At 34.9% G+C, this 15,600-nt stretch overlaps 1 protein-coding gene across 2 annotated transcripts in view; it reads left to right on the top strand.

The window, feature by feature from the left end:
* USP25 (ubiquitin specific peptidase 25) overlaps window positions 1-15,600 on the top strand; it is a 126,271-nt gene that overhangs the window by 39,266 nt on the left and 71,405 nt on the right. For both annotated transcript variants that reach the window (XM_087818089.1, XM_087818091.1), the window contains exons 5-6: window positions 6,742-6,904; window positions 13,630-13,716. In XM_087818089.1, coding sequence (XP_087674215.1) covers window positions 6,742-6,904; window positions 13,630-13,716 — 250 coding nt within the window. The remainder of the gene's footprint in view (window positions 1-6,741; window positions 6,905-13,629; window positions 13,717-15,600) is intronic.

The raw sequence follows: 15,600 nt of genomic DNA, 5'->3' as shown, positions 1-15,600 counted from the left end.
CATGGTATGATTTCTTGAGTCGAACACTTTTATAAGAAATGTATGCAGTATTTACATATAAACATTTATGTATAAATCTGTAATTATACATATCAATAATTGTGTTATATATGTCACTTATGAATCTGCTTGCACACATCATTAAAGTGTACTTCTTAATTACTTCTTACTTTCAAGATTAGATGTATTTATAACTAACTGTCTCTTGGTTGTTACTGCTTTAATTGGGAACAAGTAGAGTATGGATCATTGAAATTTGCTAGTAAACTACATTGTGACTGGTTTGAGTCTATGGCATGTTTCTTGTAAAAATGGCTTGCCTCATGAAATGACTGAACTAGCTTACTAAGGCTAGGTTCTACTTAGAATTGTTAAAAAGAGCATACCTCCAGCTGTTTCAAGACATCTTTTCTGGTGGAAAAAACAGAATGTGTTGTTTCTGTTGAATATAAAATTTATCAAGATCTTAAAAGTATTACAGAATTGTTAAGATAATAAAGACTAAAATCAAAGTGAAAGAAGAAACCCAAAAGAATAAGTTTGAAACACTGAAAGTCACTTTTTAATATGATGGATTTGCTTGTGTGTATAAACTTAACCTTTAGTTATAATAAGCTTTTAGAATGTGGGAAAAAGAAGTCTCAGACGATTGTCCATGTAAGCTGGATGAGGGGTGGTCTCACCATTGCATTTCTCTTTGTGATTAAGGCCCCAACGCAGTTCTGAAAGACAAGGGTTATTACTATCTCTCCTATTTCCATGTCTTCCACACCCCAGTGTGTCCCATTCCTGTGGTTATAATTTCATCTTTTTTCTAACAGTTTCCTACTTGCAACCTACCTTTCATTCAGAAGGTTAGGTGCAAGAGGAACAAAGGCATTTTTATAAAATTACAGGGACTAGTTGTGCCTCCCACTTTGGTCAACACAGGCCACTATATAGGAACTGGATGAGTAGTATACTCAACCAAGTAATCATTATCTTTATTCTTGAAGGCCATTCAGTCCAACAAGGAAATCTAGGTGTCTCAACTGGAATTAAGTTTGGGATCCACCTGGAGGGTTTTCCAACCAGGATAGCCTAGAATTGCCATTAGATCTGAAAAAAGCATCATGTCCAGGAATGGGTTAGGGCGGAATTCTGAATTTTAAAAATATATCTGTTATAACTCCCACCCTTTTCATCCTGATTATTACCTAGGAAGCAGCTGTGAGGGGGATCTGCGTTAAGGTGTATGGAACAGGCTTAGGTGAGGGGGGCAATAACAAATTTTAAGTTGATTTATGAGGATAATTTTAAGGTTCAACGAATACCAGATGCCCATGGATGGTAGGGAGCATAGAAGGTTCATCAAATATTTTGACTATCATTCTGTTTTTGAGTGTTTTTTGTGATAAAAGGTACATCATTGTTAGATTACAAATGGTTTATAAAAGTTCAAAATATGAAACATTAGTTTTAAGGGCCACAAGGGCGTGGCCAGAGTTGGCTGATCAGACTTGAACAGTAATACTCTTAAGTAGAAAAAGTGTCAACAACTTGAGGTACCACCAGTAGTCCTAAGAAGGGTCAGAGGGGGTGGGGGAGTGGTCAAAGGTCCAATGTGGTCAGTCTGCCAAAAGTAGGCAGGAGTCACAACCCATACAATGCGGCCTCCCTCACTGTGGGAGAAACAGGTCAGCTTTTGGCAGGAGTTATATGTCCGATGTGCAGTGGTAGCCTCTGTGTCAGAAATAGAGTTCCTTAATGTCTACTCAGTATATGATTGTGGACATGCTGCCATGTTGGATATGATGATAGATTGCAGCAATGGTGGCAGTCTGGGTGGTGCAGGCTTGATGAGTCATCTCAGTAGAGAACAGGCACCGCTGTGCATCACTGATAATACCAAGTGTTGGTAAGCGTGTACAGCAACTAGAACTGTCATATGCTGTTGGTAGAAATGTGTAATGGTATAACCACTTTGGAAAACTGGGAATTTCTAATGAATTTTAACATATACTATGCTAGGACTTAGCATTTCACTCTAGGTACAGACCCTTGAGAAAGGAGTGCATAGTAGCTTTATTGGTAATAAAAATTGGTGAGAAAAAAACAACACCCAAAAGTATTCATAAGAGCAGAATAGTAAACTGGTGGTATGTTTACTCAGTGGAATACTGAGCAATATAATGTAAAACATTTTCTTGGTACTTGCAAGAATCTCCAAAGCAACACATTGAGTGGAAAGATACTTGGCATAGCAGAATAACTACTCTGTGTTCTTCCATTTATGTGATGTTTAAGGACAGGAAAACTAATTTAGAAGTCAGAATGGTGACTTTCTGGGAGATGGAGAAGACATTGCTGGCTAAAAAGGGCCATGAGAATTTTCTGGAATAATGGAAATTTTCTACATCCTGACCTGGGTGGTAGTCACATGGGTGTGTACATGTGTAAAAAATGTGTCTGATCTATATATTTAAGATTTGTATAGAATTGTGTGTAATTTGTCTCTCAATAAAGTATTCTTACCAAGAAAAAAAATGTATTTAGCTTTGTTAATTGATAATCAATATATAAAAATTTTAGTTCTATATATAAAAACAAATGAAGTGAAATTTTAAAAAGCTGTTGTTTATAACACAAAACTATTAAAGACTAAGAATAAATGTAATGAAAATGTGCAAGAATTTTCAATAAAATTATTATATATCATTGAGATAGATTAATGAATATTTAATAATTGGAAGTATATTTTATTTCATAAATTGGAAGGCTGGGCACTATAAAACTTGTCAGTTCTCCTTAAATTGGCTTATGGGTTTACGTGTGATACCAATAAAAATACCAATTATTATTTTTTTTTTTTTAAGGAAATCAACATTATGATTTATCCCTCTTTTTCTTCCTTCCTTCCCGCCCTCCCTTCCTGCCCCTTTTTTTTTGGGGGGGGGGGTCTGTACAGCTTAAATGAAATTCATATTTTCTACTGAGTGTGATGCTTCCTCAAAATGGACTTAGATGATCTAAGTGGGATGTTCCCATTATTACTGCTATTAATGCAATTTAAATAACAATACAAAACAAAGTAAAGCAAGCAAAAAAAATGACCCGCAATCAGTACAATAAAATGTTAATGAAAAGATGAACATTTACCATGAGGAGGTGCTTTAAATATTCGCTGTGATGTGTGGAAGAGAAGAGACAGCATCTTTTTATCTGTTTATATTACAGAATGCCATGGTCATGACCAGTGTTGGGAAGATAAGAAAGCCTGTGAAGTGTAGTGGGCGTTGGGGGGTTGGGTTTTGACTTGTGGCTTTAGAAGTTGCCTTTTGGCATGCTACGTTTTGGCATAAGCTATTTCTGAGCTGTTTGAAATTTGCAGTGTTCCCCCCCTTCTAAATTCTCTACTGGCAACGCTAATACCTGGAGTGTAGCTGTTGCATACTTTAAACTTTGAAGCCTGGTTAAGTACCACTGGCCTTACTTTTGTGAGGCCAGGAAAGGAACCCTTATGTAGAACTTGGCTTTATAGAAAGTTTATGTTATGCCAGTACTGGACTATAGAAAGGAACATGGGTTTAGGAATAGTGTTTGGTTTACAGGTTGGGCATTTGCTTATAAAAAATAATAAAGAGGTATCTTAATCATCTATTTACTTTAAAAACTTATTTAGCCCCTCCTACTTATCATGTGTGCTCTAGGGATGAAACATCTGTGTTTCTAAATTCCACATGCTGAGGAGAGAGGGGTTGATTAACAAGTATTTTTGGTGCAGTGTGATAGATATGTTTATTAAGTCCCTTAGGAGCCAGGAGGAGGTAGTAGGAGAAAACCTATTGAAGCATGTTTTAAGTCCCTGGTGATATAAAACTGCATGAGTATAAATAATCTCTAAATCATGGAGATTGCAAAGTCGTGGCAACCTTTCATCCACCAGCTTTTAGTACCATAATTCTACCATATGGTGTGGTTAAGGAATATCATAATAAACATTTCTTTAAAAACCAATGACTTATGATTACCATATGACTGAATTGAGGGTTACATGAATATTTAATGTTTTTATATATATGACACCCCAAATATAGATACTATATAGGAAATGGATATTCTTTGGTTTTGTATCTTAGGTATCTTTGAGGAGCAATGAACATGTGTCTCTTCTGCCCTAATCAGTTATTACAGTTTGTACCTAATTTAATCTGTAATGAAGGGTATAGAAGAATGCTGGGAAAACAGTATCTTTCCTGTAGTAATACAAACAGCACAGGCAAGTGCCTTGCTCCTAGAAAGTACACTTGAGGCCATACACCCTCCTAGGTCCTGTGGGGAGAGAGTAAACCAGGGAACTAAAAAACTTTGAATATCTCATTACATTAAGGAAGCATTTACATTACGCTGTTTGTGCAAACACATGCAAGTGCAGAGAGGTGTATTTTTGGGGGAGGAGATGAGCAGGAGAGGAGGGTGAAGGAATTACTATATGGAAACATTAAGAACACCAGACTTCCTGGATTTTAGTAATCTTAACCAAACCTAGAATAAGAAGAATAGCATTACCTCAGTGCAGTCTAGATGTAGATTTGGTTAGGTTGTTGACACTTATGGGGAACATGAGACCTAGTTTTTCTCAATCTGGCCTTGAGGCTGAATCTCATTTCGTTATTACTTCATGTGACTTACGTATGTATTTTACTTTTTGTAGATTGGGTGTATTTTGTGGAAATCAGGAATTCTCAGGTTTTCAATAATTAATGTTTATGCAACCCATTGCCTAGTCATTATGGTAAATCTGATCTGGCCTGTTGGCATTATTAAGAAAGGATCATATTAGTATTTTATTGTAATTGTTAAAAATGCATAGTGGTAGAGGCTCAGGCACCAGGAGATTCAGGATTGAGTGTAATTCTAGACTTTTGGCCATTTTATACTGTAAGAATAAGCTCTAGGAGCCTCTCTCTAAGTGGTTATTGTACATGCTAGCCAGGATGTGTCCAGTTGCAAGGTGCCTCTTCTGTTGCTTGTATGTGACCACTGGTGCTAATTCTTCTTTCCTGTTTGAGGTATTTTTGGAAGTTTTCCCAGAACTCATTGCTTGTTTTAGTTCATTCATCTTTAATTACCAAGATAGAAATAAGATTTCTTTATTTATACTTCTAAATATACCTATGCATTACAAAGGGAAAATTTTTTCAAAAGAAAACACTCCCATTTATAAAAGTCAATAAAAAATTCAACATATCTTACGTGCAACAGTCTTTTGTGTTACATTTATGTTTTGTATATTACGCATTAACTTTCTCTGTTGAGTATAAATTAGTTACCTTGTACAAATTCAGTTTCTTCCAGTTGATTATTATTATTGGGTAATATTATGCTGACCTGTACAACTTGAACAGCAGGAAGTCTCAGTTGGCTCTTTGACTTTTTATCTCTCCGTGGAAGGTATTTCATCTAATTAAATGCCTTCCAAAGAGTTATGGTACCTTTTAGTGGTAAATAGTTTGAGAAAAAGCCTCTAGCAGCCCAAGTTGCATTTGAGAGTTGATTATTAGGCAAAGTATATTGCTAATGTTTTATCACACTTAATAGTGACAGGTGTAAACTTTATTTTTAAAGATGCGAGTTTACTTTGATCTTTACATTTTAAAGTATGTTGTTGTTACCTGCTTTTAAAAACTGACTCCCAAAGTTATCCTCAATTCATATAAGTTATTTTAAGTAATAACTTGGAATTGTACTGCATTGTAGTTAATGTCATGTTGTAAATAATGCTGTTAGAGATAGCGGAATCATTTACTTTTTCCCCATAATTAAAGAATATAGCTATATTGTTTTGACATTAAACTGATAAAAGTCTTTAGGATAAAGATGGTGAACCCAAAGAGCTGAAAAACTCATTCTTGCTGAGGTTTTTGTAATGAACAAAAGGGGGTAAAACACCTAAATATAATTTATTCTTATTTGGAATAATAAGTAATACATGTCTTGAGCAGGCTTGTTAGTTCATATGTGGGAATTAGGGTTTCCCAGCATGTTGTTGCAAGAAAACATCAAAGAGCAAAATAGCATTGCTCTTGCTGTGTTCAGATATGTTTAGATGTTCTGTAGGTGAGTTTATTTTGAAGAGGTTCATCTTTCATTATTCTGATATGTAGATATTTATTTCACTGGGTTTTTCCCTAGACAGACTTTTGGGTGAAGAAATATACACATAAGTATTCCCTTCCTTTATTTAGCTGTCAAAGAGTCAGATCTCTGGGACTGAAAGGAGCCCTAGCATGTACCTTCACTTTTTTTATAGCAAAGCAAATTAATGGTCAGAAGTAAAAAAGTACATTTTCAGTTTTTATTGTTTTCTTGATGATTGAAAGTAATTGTTGTAAATATGTATTTTAATACAGTGATTTCCCAGAAAAGTTACCTGGGTGCTATCTATATTCCTAGTGCTAAGCCTTTAATTTGTTGAAACATAATTTAACATATTTTCTATTAAAAACATTGTCTTTATATTTAAATTTTCCTTTTTCTGAGAGAAAATGCTGCTTGTCTCTTGATCCTTTGACATTACCACTGCTATGTTTTTAAAGAAAACTAATCTCTGCTTGGGTCAAAATAGCCCTAAATATTACTTCCCCAAATACATTATCTAGAGCTTAAGTAATTAAAATCTTTAATTTATGCTATTTCCTAGAGTACAGCACTAAATTAATACTTTCTTTTTCTTTCATTATTTTCTCCCCATTGCTTAAGAGTTCTTGAAGCCAGCATAGCAGAAAACAAGGCATGTTTAAAGAGGACACCTACTGAATTGTGGAGGGATTCTCGAAACCCTTATGACAGAAAAAGGCAGGACCGGGCTCCGGTTGGACTAAAGAATGTTGGCAACACTTGCTGGTTTAGTGCTGTTATTCAGGTAAGGATCTTTATGCAGATTACTTGGTGGTCATGATAGCAGTAGAAATAGGTTGGGTTGTGTTTCTTTTAAGTTGTGCTCTTGAAACTTAACTGCAGACAATGTTTTAATGTAATTTTCTGTCTATACTAGTTTGGAGATTGCAGCATTCCTTATTCTCCCATTCCTCAGTCCCAGGATGGAGTTTTAGCAGAATAGCATGCCTTCTTTGGAATTAATTTCTTACTTGAAACTAATTTCTTCTTCCTTCCTGCTGTTAGGAATTGTCAGAGTAGAAAGAAAATATTTCTGTATGTATTTCCCTGCAATTTTAGGGAAGGAGGTAACCAAGATATGAAACTAGTATTTTGTTGTTGTTTTGTGTGTGTGTTTTGTGAGTTAGATCAGATTTACCAGATTTATTTGTATGTACTAGAAAATGTTTTTCATAAAATTACAGTCTTTTAGGTACTATTGTTTAGCATAAGGGAACATTGTATTTATTTGAGAAGAGAATAGATTTTTAACATTTTTTTTTCTTCTAACTTGGAAAGTCCTTAATGTTCCCTGAGCCCCTTACTCCAAAGTGAAAAATGTTTGTGTGCATAGATATCCATCCTCTTCTTAATCTCAACTAGTTTTCTTTCTTTAATTTTTATGTCATATGACTGTTGTCAGATTCTTTACCATTCTCAGACATTGATAATGTTATCCCTCAGATTTCAAAACCTTAAAGAATCTCCGGAAATGAAATAATCTATGAATAATAACATCCTCTTAATTTTTATTACCCTTTAAGAAAATTAACATTTTGTATTTATTTTTCTAATACAGTTGAATTACAACTTATTATTTAGTGTTCCCAATTACTTTTTAAATCATTGGATGCGTATGCCCTTTCTTTTTTATAGTCAAAGTATCTGTTAATGTTGTAGCTTTCCAAACCTGTATGAATGACAACAGATACAATATTAAAGCAACTAACTGGCTTTTACATTTTCTACAAGGTTGTTAATTGTATTTTCTAGGCAATTAATATGTACTTTTAATTTTTTTTCTACTTCAGTGATGTAATTTTCAACTCCCCCCCTCCCCTTTTGCTTCTGGCACATAAAGCCATACAATTTGATTTCCTTTGGCTTTCTGGATTTATTCCTCACTCTTTAATATACTATGGTATGCATTAGTTAGTAACTAATATGCTGTTATTTGTTCTCCAGGCCATTAAAATGTTAAGGAATACCTGGATTAATATAAGTTTGTAGTGAAACTTTTGTTCCTAGTCTTGATTATGCATTATTTACTTACATGCCAACAGTATCTAAAATTTTATTTGCTATTTTAGGATAGACTCTCTTGCTTTACTTTACTTGCACTTTTAGTAAGACTTTTGCATTTCATTGTTCAATTTAAATAATTTTGACATCATTTTAAAATATGAAGCATAGATTTAAGGCTTTGATCTGAGTGTTCATGAGTATGCTTTGGTGCCAGAATTTAGACAAGTAAATGCTATCTCTGCACTACTATGGCCAGTAAATGAGGCTCATTGACTAGAAGCTTCTCTTAGAAAACTCTAAGAAGAAAGAAAGCATTTGCAAATAATCTATATTTGTTACTTAGAATAGGTGCTTATTTCTCCACACCGTATTGTAAGAAAGACCCATTGAAACGATAATTAAATTAGTGTTAGTAGATTTGAGGATAACCACTCTGTTTTCATAGGATAAACTTCTCTCAGTATCTTAGTTCAAATTTGAAAGAATTGTGCATCTGTTTATACTTTAAGTGGCATTTGCCTACCTTAGCTTTAGCTTAACATTTCATATTTTTGGTGTTTCTTTAGTTGGGATGGGGAATGGACTGGAAAAAATTGCTTGTCCTTTTTAACAGTTGAAGTAATTTTACTAATTTTAAATTTTTCTTCAGTTTAACTGGTAGTGTGGTGTTACCACACTCCTAACATAGGGAAGTATAGGGCACTTGGGATGATTATTATTATTATTATTATTTTAGAGAAATCTAGACACCTAGAAGTAACCTCTAACCTTGAAAAACTTGGGTTATTATGAAGTATGAAGATACCGATTTGGGGAGGGATGGTAAAGCATTAAGTTCTAGATTTTGGAAAATTATGGGTGGAAAGAGAACTTTGTCTAAAAACCACTTCAAGTTTTATGTTTCACTGTAATTTTAAAGTCTGTTCTGTTCTAAGTAGCTTTTCATTTTCACCACACTCATAAATCATGTAATTCTTGGTTGACTAAAATACAAACATCTGGAGGGCAGAGAACACATCTTCTAGGTTATTCTGTACCAGAAGATAGGCCAGTGTCTGACTCCTTAGAGGAGCCCATTATGTAATTATCGAATGAGTGAATAAATGAACCAAAAGGGAGCCTATATAATTTATGGAAGAATTTAAGACTTAAGATGTTTCTATCACCCTAATGATGTATGGGTTTGAAAAGATTCCACGAGTTTTCAAAAAAAATTCAGGGTATTTAACATGTTACCTCACTTGTTCATGTCTCTTTAATTTCCCTCAAAGAACCCAAATATGTAGTTCAATGAGAAAACCAAGAATTTCATAGCAGTGAAAGGCTTATAGCAGAAAACAACAGTAATCTGCGCTAAACCTCCCTATTTAATAGTCCTGCGGCAACTACAACCAGTTCTAGCTGTTTTTCCTGTTACCTTCGTTTTTTGTCAGTGATGTACCATGCGTCCTGCTGAGGCAGAGGAGGATTCAGCTCTTTACTCCCCTTTGGAATCGCCCTTCCTTTCATCCACGGCGCCAGGTACAGCCCGAGAGCTAAAGCGAGTCAGGCGTCAGGGCTTGCGTTTCCCATGCTGTGTGAGCACTGCAAGGGTGCACCAGGACTCCCCTCTGTAACCCATTTTCCCAGAGCTGCCACCTTCTTTTCTTGCTGTTTTCTATGTACTTATTCTTAAAATTTTTAAGTGCTCCAACATATCTGCCACGGTCTTACCAATGATATGTTCTATATGCACAGACATAGTGGCTCAGTGTTTTTCTCTTTGGCCCTTTACCACAGAAGATTTATCCGCCTCAGAACCAGACTGGATTCTGATTTGTGTGCTGTGAGCGTGGTTGCTAGACTTCCAGAGCAGATGTAAAGAAGGGGGTTGGGGGACAGTAGGTTGGGGGTCAGTTAAGCATGGTTCTACTTTAATTGCTCTGTATGCAGACCTTTATCTTTTAATCATGTTACCTGCTTTCAGTTCCCACCTCACCTTGAAATATGTATATGATATGATACCATTCTATTTTTTTTTAAATCCCCCTAGGAGAATGTATCTTGTTTCCCCTCAGTACTTTCTATTATAGACAGTTTATATATATAGCCCTTTGCTCTCTTGTCCTCAGTCCTTGTGTTTTCTACAAATTGTTTGAACTTGCATCTCTCATAGCTGTTATTTCCAAGAATCTAGCCAAACTCCATTTTAACAAGTGCTCTTCAGAATTCATGTCTTAGCTTTGGACTGAATGAAAGGATGCTTGTTTGCAATGTGCATCAGTCACAAGCACAACTTAGGAAGTAGTGACGATTACCCTGTCCTACCCCTTTTGAAGGAATATGTTGACCAGTACAATTATGACTGTAATTTAGGTTATAGAGTGTTTAGGACTTAAAAAAAATAATTTCTGTGTTGTGTTGTAATGATCACAACTTCTACTTTGAGTACTAGCTTAGTAGTTTGTTTTAGTTCTTATTTTGCTAGTCATATTTCCTGGACCCCAAAACAGAACAAAAATCAACTTTTTGAAGGCATCCCATAATTCTGAAGTGGGAGAAATTGAGGCTAAGTTCTGAGAGAACAGGAAGTTCAGAGAGTAGGCTTCAAATTTGGGCCTGATTTTTATCCTTGAGACGTTTCCAGAAGAGACCGCTGAGTGGCTGGGAAGCTAAGCACAGTTTTGACAGACTCGGAGCCTAGTAAGCACCTCAGATTTTTAGAATTCTGAAGGGACAGAAGAACCTGGGGTTAAACAAGAACTAAAAGTAGTGAAAAGCTATGAAAAATTCAGTTTTTGAATCCCAGCTTCACCTCACAGTTGGTTGGAATAAGTTGATCTAGGGTTTCAAATCGTCCCAGTCTTACTCCCTTCCAGAGCAAATGTAAATTTTGTTAGAAGATAAGAACTTTAAATTTTCTCGTTTTTCCCATATAATGTCTATTACTCAAATCATTTATATGGAGTCATGCCAGGAAATAAAAGCAAGATTGAGAAATTTGGTAGAAAACTATAAAAAAGAACAAAATAGAAATTTTAGGACTGAAAATTAAAATAAATAAATTGAGAAATCTATGGCTGACATTAGCAGCATATTAGACACAACTGAAGAGAATTAGTCAACTTGGTCTGAAGGATACTTTGAGGCGAGGGCGGGGAAACAGATGAGAGGAACTTGGACGTGTGAATGGCACTAGTACAGTGCCTTTGTGGCTCTAGAGGGAGAGTAAAAATGGGAAGGGAAAAAGCAATATTAGTGAAGAGATAATAATGTTCCAAACTTGATGGAGTAAGACCATGCCACAGATTTAGGGAGCAGTTGGAACCAAGTAACAACAGAAACGTAAAGAACTCTGCGCCAAGGCACATCATAATACAACAGAAAAACAATGGACTAGAAGTAGCCACGTGGAAAAGATATGTCACCATTATGGAGGAACAAAAATAAGGCTTACAGCTGACTTCTCAACAGCAATGCTGTCTTAAAGTGCAGGAGAAAATAACTGGCCATCTAGAATCTGGAACTAGCAAAAATCTTACCAAGATGAAGAGAGAAATTATTTCAGTCAAGCAGAAGCTGAAATAACTCATCACCAGCAGCCCCACACCAGAGGAGAGGCTACTGGGGGTTCAGGAAGAAGGAAACTTCTCCAGTGGGGGCTCGCAGCATAGAAGCAGGGTGGGGATTCTTCTAATTTATCAGTATTCTCTTTCTTTTTAAATTCCTCATAAGAACAGTCTATATTTTGTTTCCCTTACTTATATCCCATTTTTCAGTATTCATTGCCACTTGTACCATCCTACTGGAAAGTGACTTCCCAAACCCGAATCCAGAGGTTATTTCCCTCCCCTTACCTTACTAGGATGTGGTGCCCTTTGAGAGTATTGCTAATCTTGTTCTTGAAATTTGCCAGTGATTCTATGGTGTACTGGAGAATCTTCTGTGGTACTTTGTATCTTTGGTGAGGGGCGGGGCCCCTGGTGGAGGTATTTTTTCAAGCTCCACAGTTATTCTGATACTTAGTTATATTTCAAAGCCCTTGCTTTCTCTACTTTGTTTTCTTCTGTGATCTCATACTCTACTTACTTACTATTCTTATTTAATCTTTCTCATAACCCTTTTTCCTGTAGCTTTTAAATGTTTCTTTTTCCTTAAAGTTCTGATTCCCTGTCTATTATTGTATTCACGTTATTTCTGGTTTATAACGTTTACTTTCACTGTTTTAACCTGCCATCCAAGATTGCAATCTCAAGGGCAGAGAGTTGATACATTTTAGTTTTTGCTGCCTGTCTGCCTTTGTATCTGGCATGTAGTGGGTGGGTGTTCCATAAACATTCGTTAAATGGATGCATAAGTGAAGGATCTCTTGTGTGCATATGTTTAATTAAGAAATAGTTGCAGATCGCAAGATAACCAAAATGCTTTCCAACCGTTTCTGTTAGCAGATTTATGGTTTTACCTTTCATATTTAGTTCCTTATGCCACATGTATATTTATATATCTATAACTATTATAGTGGGCCACTTTTCTCAATAGCCAACTCCCCCCAAAAGCCCTTTGTTTTCTTATTGATTTGTGGAGCGTCCTTTATCTTCTAGCAAATTGGTAACCCATCTTTACTTAGATTTAATACATTATCACATCCTGTACAGTGACTTTCAAACTTTATAAACTGTTCACTCACCGAATGGAGTACATTTTACTTTGTAAAGCACTTTACACATATACAAGTATGTAAAAAAATCTACAATGTACAAACAATACTCTGGTGAATTTATTATGTATGATTATGTTCTGATATTTTCCATTGTATTTTATTTAATTTTTCAACAAATGTTTATCATGATGACAGTGGATTATAAGGTATAGTTTAAATTCAGCTCAGGAAGTGTTATCATGCGTAACTTCTATATGCTCTCATTATACTGTGTGAACAATACTACTGTATCTTGTAGTCACATTTATAGTGTTACAATTATATATTTCCTTTCAGGTTATGTGTCTCCTTGAGCTTAGAGATAATATGTAATTTCTTTGTGGCTCTATCACCAGGCATCTGGCCCATAAATTTATTTGTACTGTGTTTTTGTACAGTTGATACCTCTAGATAATTTATAGTGAATATAATATGTTTAAAAAGTTCTGGTCTTTGTATTTGTATATCTTTCATTTTGAGGAAACTGCATATTAGGCACAGAGTAATATAAATAAAGAAAGCTTTTAATATTATGTAATGTATGTCTGTTTGAGTTGTCCTTGTGTAATTTAGGCTTTGCAGTACAATAAATATTGTTAATGATCAAGAACAGTATGTCCAAATATAAGTAGTCTGATTTCTTCTTGGGGAGAAAATAGGCCTCTTGCATCAATTGCAATAATTCTAGGATAAGGTGTATAGTTGTCAAAAATCTCTGAAATGCATATTTTTACAGTTCTGTTAATAGAATTTTTCCTTACATTACTCAAATTGTTGTTCTTTTTCAGTCATTATTTAATCTTTTGGAATTTAGAAGATTAGTTCTGAATTACAAGCCTCCATCAAATGCTCAAGATTTACCTCGCAATCAAAAGGTAAAATTAAACAGAGGGTCTTAATTTTTAATCATGTTTATTTGGGAGGCACTTGCCTCTCATCAAATCTGAGTTTCAAATTTGAATGTCAACTCATTTATCTCAGTTACTACTACAGTAACTTTCTGTTCTTTGTGTATTAATACGAATTTTTCTTCACCTGTGTGGCAGTATTATGCCAATTTTTTGTATAACTTTAGTAATTGCCTTTTCTTTTTCTTTTTGGACTGTCCAATTTCAGGAAATTTCATAGGCTGCAATTTACTATTCAAGATCTTTCTTTGTCTCCTGAAAAATTCTGTTGAAATCAAAAGTTTTTCTGTAGAGCATCCCTTTAAGAGCTTGCTTTTGTAGTGGCAGTCTCTGTAGTGCAAATCTATTTTGTAAGTCAGTATTGTTAGGCAATATAAATGCTGAAAAGCAGACACCAGAGCCAAATTGCTTAGTTCTGCTGTGCAGCTAAAGCAAAATGGATCATCTTACTTGACCTGTGTCTGCTCAGTTTTCTTATCTGGAAGGTGTAAATAATAATAGCAATTAATTTATCAAGTTGCTGTGAGAATTAAATGAGATAAAGCAAGTAACAGTCTTAGAAGCACCTGGTACATAGCAAGTACCAGGTGTCAACTGTTGTTATTATATTGTTCATATTAGCTTTTCAAAATATAGGACTGATATGCATGCAGTAATTCATGCTTAATGGAAAAGAATTAATTATGGAGATTATATCCTTGAATGTAGGTATTCAGTGATCTTCTCATAAACATATTGTAGCCCTGAAGGGAGCTATGTTTCATTAAAGTGTTGAACTTTGTGTGACCTATTGTTAGTAGTAATGATGAATTCAATTACATTTTTCTTTTAGTGTATAACTTTGAAAATTTTTTCTGCAAACATATGAACCATTTATAATGCAAGCTAATGGGAATATAGCTTGATTTATGACCAGCTTTACAGGCTATAATCTTTAGGTTACAAAGTGTCAGGCTGATAAACAAGCCATTTTCAAAAGGGAACTAACGACATCTGACAACTCCTCCTACCTCCAGAGAAACTGAGCAAAACCCCTTTAGTCATCACAGTGTTCACATAAAAGTTTTGGGATTGCTGCCGCTCTTTATTACAATTTGTTAATAACTACAATTCTCTCTTCTGATGTGTCCGTTGGGATACATTTATAATTTACATAGCATTATTTAAAAGTTACTGCTTCTAATTACATATTCATATGTATCTTGACCTTTTTTTTTTTTTTATGTTCCTGGATTTTAGTGCTTTACAGAGTTTTAATTTCTTTTATTCTTCAAAATGTTTACTAAACAAAGTTACTTTTCTAATCTACCTAGTAAACAATCGTGATATCCATGCTTATGTACCAGAGCTAGTTTGGGTGTCATGAGAAGGTTCAGCTGAATGCTAGGGAAATACATAAATTCAGTCTTTAGCACCATTCTAAAAATTTATTTCTTGCAGTGGAAGGGTTAGCATATCCAGGTGTTCCTTTAGCTTAAGGAATAAAAAGAACCTCTACTTCCATTCAGAAAAGACACTTATTTAGAATCCTGCACAATTTTGTAAAAGATTGTTCCACAAATGAGGTTATTCTTTATTTTGGCATGGTGACAGCAACACGTACTATAACTTGACATCTTTGAGGCAAATGTGAGATTTATAGGTAGTTAACCAGCCACTGATTGGTGCTACATTCAGCTAGGTGATAAAAGACACAGGTTTTTAAAAAGATGTCAGTAACTTTAGTCACTTATTATTTAATAATGCATTTATATGTAACTCATGTTTACTGCTACTGAGTTTGAAAACTGTGTTAAGATTATAGCGTACCCTTGGGGATCACTTTAATCAAATCATGGAGACACCATTTGC

This window comes from Miniopterus natalensis, chromosome 6 (genome assembly GCF_054644295.1).
Source record: "Miniopterus natalensis isolate mMinNat1 chromosome 6, mMinNat1.hap1, whole genome shotgun sequence".
Lineage (NCBI taxonomy): Eukaryota > Metazoa > Chordata > Mammalia > Chiroptera > Miniopteridae > Miniopterus > Miniopterus natalensis.
Note: the sequence above shows the minus strand (reverse complement) of the source record. Positions and strands in the feature narration are given on the sequence as shown.